At 37.3% G+C, this 8,269-nt stretch overlaps 1 protein-coding gene across 4 annotated transcripts in view; it reads left to right on the top strand.

Moving 5' to 3' along the window:
- The first annotated feature begins 3,489 nt into the window (after positions 1-3,489).
- cp110 (centriolar coiled-coil protein 110) overlaps positions 3,490-8,269 on the top strand; it is a 14,148-nt gene continuing 9,368 nt past the window's right edge. For 3 of the 4 annotated variants that reach the window (XM_081357294.1, XM_081357293.1, XM_081357291.1), the window contains exons 1-5: positions 3,490-3,582; positions 3,755-3,894; positions 4,291-4,383; positions 5,745-7,089; positions 7,875-7,954. In XM_081357294.1, coding sequence (XP_081213420.1) covers positions 3,757-3,894; positions 4,291-4,383; positions 5,745-7,089; positions 7,875-7,954 — 1,656 coding nt within the window. In that variant the 5' untranslated portion in view covers positions 3,490-3,582; positions 3,755-3,756. The remainder of the gene's footprint in view (positions 3,583-3,754; positions 3,895-4,290; positions 4,384-5,744; positions 7,090-7,874; positions 7,955-8,269) is intronic. The other variant, XM_081357292.1, reaches the window with a different exon arrangement.

Raw genomic sequence — 8,269 nt, 5'->3', positions numbered from 1 at the left:
GCAATTATTATTATTTATTTATTATTCAGTGGCGGAAACGAGCTTCCATGTGTATATGAATGCATACTGAAGTGAACTGGCTTTAGGACCCAGCGGAACAGCTCATTTGCTCCATATAGAGATATAAGCCCATCTAGAGTCATCAAATATCATGTTAGATTTTTTTTTTTCACAAGGGGTCGGCGAAGACACACAATGTAAGATATTTCGAGCTGAATTAAAAGGTTTATGCATGAAATATTGAGTTATTTTGAATTTAAGTTGTGAGGAATGTGCTTAAATTACTATTTAGTTATGTATTATTTATTTATTGATCAAATCTAGTAATTTAAATGTAAATAAAAAAAATGCATTTAAAAATAGAAACAATATTATCAAAATGAAATAAAATAAGTTTTCTTGAAAAAATAAAAAATAAAATAAAAATTGTTTAGGGCTTCAGGTCATTTTGCCCCGCGAGGGAAGGATGTGTAATAAAGTGCGAGGGAAGGATGTGTAATAAAGTGCGAGGGAAGGATGAGGTAAATCAGTCGATCTGCTTGTGTGAGTCCACTAGCGCCGCGGTTCTCCTGCGATCTGCGGAGGTCAGAGAGTCCCGAGCGCCGGGCTGTTGCTGGGCAGAGCCTGAACTACCTTTAAATCCAAAGCTTTGTCCTACTTCTCCCACAAACTCCCAGACTCACACATTATCTTGACTTTTATTCGCTCTTGTCACGCCCTGATGTGTTTCTGCTCGACTTCAGGGCCTCGTGGGACACGCATTAAGATGTTTCATTTCAGGCTGAAGAAAAATGAGTGCAAATCTTCAAAGAGTTAATTTCTCCCGTTTGCTGTCAGGGTGGAACGGAGACCTGGCGTTTCCCTGTTCGGGAAGGTTTCAATCATTACTATCTTTTTTTTTTTTTTTGCTGACTTTTCCTGTAGATTTGCCCTGTATTTCTCAGCACTATTACTGGTGTTGGTCATAACCTGAAACAAACGCTCTCTATAAGTGAAATAACATGATTTTTGAGCTTATTAATGTTGGATTTTCCCCTTTTCCCAACTTTTCCTCCCCTTTTCAGCGACTCGACGAGCTGTTCATACAGTATCTGATGTAAACGGTCAGAAATGTCAAGCTATAAATTGCTGTGAGTTTATTACAATGGATTTTTTTTTCGTCTAAAAAGAAACATTGTTTTTCTGTATGGGGTGTATTAAATTAAGATATAGTTCTTTGTATTGGGAAATATAGATACCGTGAAAGTCCATTTAATTGTAAGTATTTATCAACTAAGTTATTGTACTTTTTGCAATTTGTAGATAAGGAATATAGTGTATTGGTATATAATGATGAAATTAACTGTATCAGTCAGTCTGGGGCGTCCTTTAATTTATTGATGTATATACTGTATGTTTGTTGATATACAGCTTACTTTATTTTGTATATGACTAATAAATACATTTTGAAAAACACCTGGTTTGTGAGGATTTGCTTCATTTGTCTCAGTTGTCTTTTAATGACCTAATTGAACATGCATAAGAAATATTCCTGAATTAAAACCTTTTTTTAGGTGTGCCATGAATAGCATCGCCACATTTTATTTTTTTATTTTTTCCATGGACCCTGAAAAGCGAGGCTGAGAGAGAGAGAGAGAGAGAGAAAGGTACAGATGACCTAGTTTGAGCTGCTCTCGGCGGGTGTATTTCTGGCCTGACATTAGTAAAACATGACAGACTCATGAGGGACGTCTGTGCTGTGACATTAGACAGATCTGTGTTTACTGAACATCATCATCATCATCATCATCACTGATGTCACTTCCTCCTCTTCATCACTGGCTTTACTCTCCTGATAAATGAGTGTTGAATTAATGGAAATAAACTGATTTATGGTCACGAATCCTCCTGTTTTTTCAACAGGAGCAATTGTGACCATAAATCAGTTTATTCGGCTAATGTTTTGAGGGTATAACGCGCATATTTTTATTTAGTGCTGGGCAACGATTAATCGCATCCAAAATAAAAGTTTGTGTTTACATAATATATGTGTGTGTGTACTGTGTATAAGTATTTTGTATATATAAATACACTCACTTGCATGTATATATTTAAGAAAAATGTGTTATTTATATATAAAATATTTATATGTAATATAGATTATGTATAAATATACAGTATATGCGTACATGCAAATATTTCTTAAATATATACAAGCATATGTGTGTATTTATACAAAATAATGATACACAGTACACACATATATTATGTAAACACAAACTTTTATTTTGGATGCGATTAATAATCGCCAAGCACTAAAAAGTGTTTTTTTTTTTTATTTCCAGGCCATGATAATTAATAATCCAGCAAACAGGGAACGCTCTCTCAAAGTTATACGCAAAAGTTCTTCCGGTTACGATAACGTTCAAAGTTATCTGGGTTTTATTAATGTTTGCACAAAAACATTATATGCCATTCATGGAATGTTTTAACTGAGATGTTCAGTTGGATGTTCGCCTAATGTTTTTATTTTTATTTTATGTTACTACTTAATTAATAATTTTTAATTTTAATATTTTGCAAATATTACGGGAACGTTACTTTTTTAACGTTCCCGTAATATTTGCAAAATATTAAAATGAAATGTTTCCTTAACGTTCGCATAAAGTATTTTAAAAACTTTATTTTTTCAACTTTTAGAGAAAATAAAAAATAATGGGAATGTTACCAAAATGTTATCTTAAAAAGATATATTTAAAAAACATAGAAAAATGTCTATAGTGAACATATACTCATCTTTGCTGGGAATATTTTGTCGACTAGAAAAATCCAGTACTATAAAAAAATAAAAATAAAATAAAAAAATCTTATAAAGGTGTAGGATGAATATTATTTACAAATTGTAATTACAACACCTTTTCATAATGTCACTACATTTTAGCTTATTAGATTTTTGGCTGATTTTAGATAAAGCATTATAATATCTGAATCTTGACGGATGATGAGCCAGTATTACATCGCTTATGATTTATTTATTCTGTGAATGATTTTGCATCATCTTTTTGAGGTGAAAAATATGAAAATATGGTAAATGTGAGATCACTCTTTTATAGAATCACTTTACTAATTTCAGTCTGAGACACACTGATTTATACAGACTGCTATATCCTGCAATAACTGCTGATTATAAAACAGGCATTGTTCAGTCTTTTGTTCTGCTGAAAGACCCTTTACACTGTCGAAATCCGTTCATCCGGGTCTCTGGGGGGCAGTAGAGCCTCTTTCCCGCTAATATCAGCGCTTGAATAGCGCGCGCATCGGGGACGTGTGGAAAACGCGGGCTGGATTTCATTCTGCAGAGAGTTGTTAAAATGAATTTGTTTACTGACACATCCGAGATCTGAAATGGAATAATAGCTAAATAATAAATGTGATCTGTAAACCATACGTTGAAATGTTGTTTGGATTTAAACAGACGCTGCTTTTGTCAGTCCGGATCCAAATGTTGAGAAACTCCAGTCCGTTTTTAACGGCCGTTGCCGTGAGCGGAAGCGCTCGAGTGTAAACAAACATGCCGATCAAGATTTAACTTCACACACGCAGGTAAAACGCTTAGAAATATGATTTACCTTTAATATTTCTGCTTTACGCGGTTGTAAACTTTAACAAAGCTGTTTGGACATTTATATAGTGTGTTTTAGGAGATTTTAACCATATATATGAGCAGAGCTGAGTCTGTTTGGTTTGATGTGTTTAATATCATGATGTGTTTCAGTCATGGAGAGTTATGAAGATTTTATTCAGAGACTTTATAACAGTCATCATAATGATAATGATGATGATGATGATGATGATGACTCGCCGAAACCTTCATCAGTGATCGTGTTTCATGGAGCTCATATTCTTCCTCCTCTGGTATGAACATCATCAGCATCACATTCAGATCTTCTCATTATACATGCACACATATATATAATAATAATTTTTTTTCTAAATGTCATAATCATTTGTTAACCACAAACAAATATTCATTACTTCAATGAGCTCATTGTTTCTGCCTTAAATTATTAAATTGTTTAAATCAACACATTTTGATCTAACTGTGATTTGTATATGTACATTTCTGAAATACATAACTTAGAAAGTCTCCTCTGATATCAGATCACTGTAAACTGTAATGTGGACTCGTGCACTTTCTGTAAAGCTGATTTGAGATGATGTGTATTGTGAAAAGTGCTGTACAAATACATGTGGATTAAATTGAATATATGAATGTGTGTGTGTGTGTGTGTGTGTGTGTGTGTGTGTAAGCTGAACGAGCAGCAGAGAGACGAGATGAGACGACTGCGAGAAGCGGCCATGAGTCTGATGAAGAGGAGGAGCGAGGAAGAGTCTCACATCAGCGTGAGTTTCACACACACTTCATAGACATGATGATCTGATACTGATTATAATGTTTACGGTATTTAATGGCTCATAAATGATATATAATGGTTTATGTATGCTGCTTTTTATTAAAGCTTCAATCTAGAAATCATACATCAGAATTTCCCTCTCTTGACCTTCTCAACCCTCTGGTGCTCTTCGGTAATTTCTGACTGAACATTTTTACAATTTTTTTTTTTTACGACACTTGATAACGGTAACTTGGTAAAGGTTTTGGCACTTCCTGTGTGAACATATAAATAAAAATCATGGACATGATAGAACAGGTTTAATGGTTCTCAAAAAAATAGTCACACTTGAGCTCCTCGCGGTCAGAAATGACCGTGAGACGAGTTTCCTCTAGTGGAAGCGTTTGGTACTGCAGCCGAACACACTCTCACTGAAAGATCATTTTGAGATATCAAGCTCAAATTTTGAACACAACTTGTTTAGATTTATGGCTTTGATTTTAAAACATGTTTTTTATAAAATCATGTATATTTCATATACATTTTTTTCATTTTTCATAACAATAAACGTAAAATTCTTAACTTTAAAAAATGTATAAAAAAAATCTTTTTTTAAGTTCACTTTTTAAAACTTAACTTACGTCTGCGCTCTAAGCATTCAAGATTTACGACAGTTTAAGTTGGACATTTAATTTACTTTTCTATGCTCAAAAAGTGAATTAATGGATTATAAATACAGTGTAAATATAATTTAGAACCATAAAATCCCCTAAAAATACAAAATATGAAATAAAAAACATCAAACTAAAATATAGTACATTCATTTCATTAAAAAAAAATAAAAAAAATCTGTCATTTTTGACCGACGTACCAGAGGGTGGTGCAGTCAGCAAGTTTTGAGAAACACTATATTGATATTTGAAATCACCAAAACAAACACGCCCCTTTATTAGCTCCGCCCCCAAATCATTGAACATGCAATGCAACACAGGCACCTCCCCCTAACGAGTGGACACGCCCCTTACTGCTGATTGGCTACAAGTGTGTTTTGGTGCTCGTTCTAATCCACGGCGTTCCTCAGAAATCACTTACTGCACCTTTAATTCATCTTCATAATAAAATGATTTGTGAACATTGTTTCATAGTTTATCTTTAATGCACAGTAGAAATTCAGCTTACTGTAATTTGATACTTTTGTAACATGGTATTAAAAGTCAAGCCAAGTCACCTTTATTTATACAGCGCTTTTAACACTACAGATTGTTTTAATGCAGCTTTACAGAGATAACAGGAAAATAATGCAACAGAGTTTGAGAAAAATTAACTTTTATCTTATATTTATATTGTGCTCTTCCTCACATTGTGTGTCAGTTCACCGACGTGAGGCTCAGTGATGCTGAACGACACGCGTACAAGAGTGATGACATCATCTCATCCGCTCCGCTCACGTCAACTGGCCGATCAGCCAATCAGCTGCGAGCTTTTCCGGATGAAGCCGATTCGCTGCAGAACAGCCAGATCACTGTTCGGTTTGAGGGCGTCGGATGCGAAACGCACAGACCAGCTGACCCACCTGACGACCACATGATGATGATGATGTCATCAGGGTACGTGACCAATGACAACACTGATGTCACGTGTCATTCCAGCTGGATTGAAGGAGCCGCCCACTTGGATACGACACAACGGAACACTACAGGAAGTGACATAATCAGTCACGCTCCAGTAGATGGAGCATTTTTAGAGGAAAAGGAGGAGGAGGAGGTCGTAAATAATGTTCCAGAACTGGAAAACCCTCACTCCGACCCGGATGAGGGTCCGTATCGGATGAGCCTTCAAAACCTTCTAAAGAAATCCCAGGAGTACCGGCGGCGCCAGCGCGAAGCCCGAGCGCTCAGACCCGAGCCCGACGAGCACAGCCTGTCTGATAAGGAGAACCAGGAACTCCTTCCCAAACACACCGAACCGAGGAATACCTGGGAGAAGAGGAAGGAGAACACGGATCACGTGATCAATAACGCTCTGATTGACACTCTTCCTCAGGCCACGTCTACATCACTTCCTGTTAAATCCAAATCCTTGTTCGTCTCCAAACAGACTCCGGTCCGCATCTCCGGATCTAAGAGATTCTCTAACATCCCAACGCCCAAGTTCTGCTTAAGTCCCGTACGCTGCGTCAAAAAATCCAGCAGGATTCCCGGTCCGGTTCGGAAAACCCTGAGCGAGTCCGAGTCTGATCCCAACATCTCGATGAATAAAGCTGGGATGATGTCGGAGCAAACGGAGCAGATCGCTCAGCTCGAGCTGAACCTGTCCAGTCTTAAAGCGCTGATCTCAGACCTGGAGTCGACGCTCACGCTCTCACAGAAACATCCCGCCACCGTCACTCTCAGTCCAACGCTCCAGCTAGAGGATTGTGGGATAGGGGAAGAGGACTCAAACTCAAGTCAAACGCTCCGTCTAGAGGATTGTGGGATAGGGCAAGAGAACTCGAACTCCATCCAAACCAGTCATTCAGTCGTAGGCCTCAATCATTCTGGGAAAACCAGCGCAGATGAAGCAGAGAGCTCTCTGATTGGCTCGTCGTATGATGTCGACGCCCCCTCCAGTCTGTGGACGCAGTTGACCCCTGAGACGAGAGGTCACGAGGTCGTGTCTCGGGTCAAACGGAGGCTCCTGATGAACGAGTGTGACGCCGGATCCAGCACGCCTAGAGGTAGAGCTGTGTGTTTAACACACTCACACTTCTCCCGCTCAAACATTACACTCTTTATGTTATTTGTTCAGGACTATTTTTTACTTTGAGGGAATTTTATGGGTCTAAGTAATATTTATGTAATTATGATGATCCATTTGTGCTGGGCAACAATTAATCGCGTTTCCAAAATAAACGTTTGTGTTTACCTGATATGTGTGTGTGTGTGTGTGTGTGTACTGGGTATAATTATTTTGTATATATAAATACACACACACATGCATGTATATATTAAATGCGATTAATCGTTGCCCAGCACAAAATATAATACAATTAATGAATCCATATATAATCCATATTTTTATGTGAGTTTATATTAAGTATTAACTGCCTCAATACTCTCTTAATTATTGCTTATTAATAGTTGGTGAGGTTGTTAAGTCTCGGTTAGGGATGCACCGATATGATCATTTTGGCCGAGACCGATAACCGATAATTATTCATTTTTAAAAAGCCGATAATGGATATATTGGCCGATAAATCTAAATCCAAGTTTTTATATAATTTTTGAGAGCCTGATTACAAAAACAAAAGTCTGAAATGTTTTATATTTATACTGAACATAAACTGTACTATATTCTTCACTTCCAAATATTCTAATCCTCAAGCTTTATGGAGGAAATATCGTTTAAATGCTGTAAACTTCCGTCCACAAAAATGTTGGTGCGAATGTGAATATAAACAAAGTGACACTAAATGCAGGTGAAACGTCATGTGACTGAACTCTTAGCTGTTTATGTGTTCAGTGATGTCATCATCAGCGCAGGATGATCATGTGACGGCGCTGATGGAGGAAGAGCGCAGACGACAACACGAACTCCTGCAGGTGAGAAACACACACACACACACACACACACACACACACACACACACACATCAGAGCCGCTGCCGGCCCTTTAAAGGTGCAGTGTGTAAGTTTTAGCGCATCTAGTGGTGAGGTTGTGAACTGCACCCAACAGAAGTTACGTGGCCGGCAGGAAGTGATGTCGTCGTGAGTCAGCAGAGAGTAGCCAGTTAAACACTGAGGTTTCTTTACAATGATAAATTAAGAAATCAGGTTTACTTGATTATTCAGTAAGTTGATGTTACTGCGAATATTATTGTCACTTGTTCATCATTGTGTCAGTGTTTTATTCGCTGA

The sequence above is a fragment of the Scardinius erythrophthalmus genome, assembly GCF_964197995.2.
Source record: "Scardinius erythrophthalmus genome assembly, chromosome: 25".
Taxonomy (NCBI): Eukaryota; Metazoa; Chordata; class Actinopteri; order Cypriniformes; family Leuciscidae; genus Scardinius; species Scardinius erythrophthalmus.
This window is presented reverse-complemented; position numbering and strand designations above follow the sequence as displayed.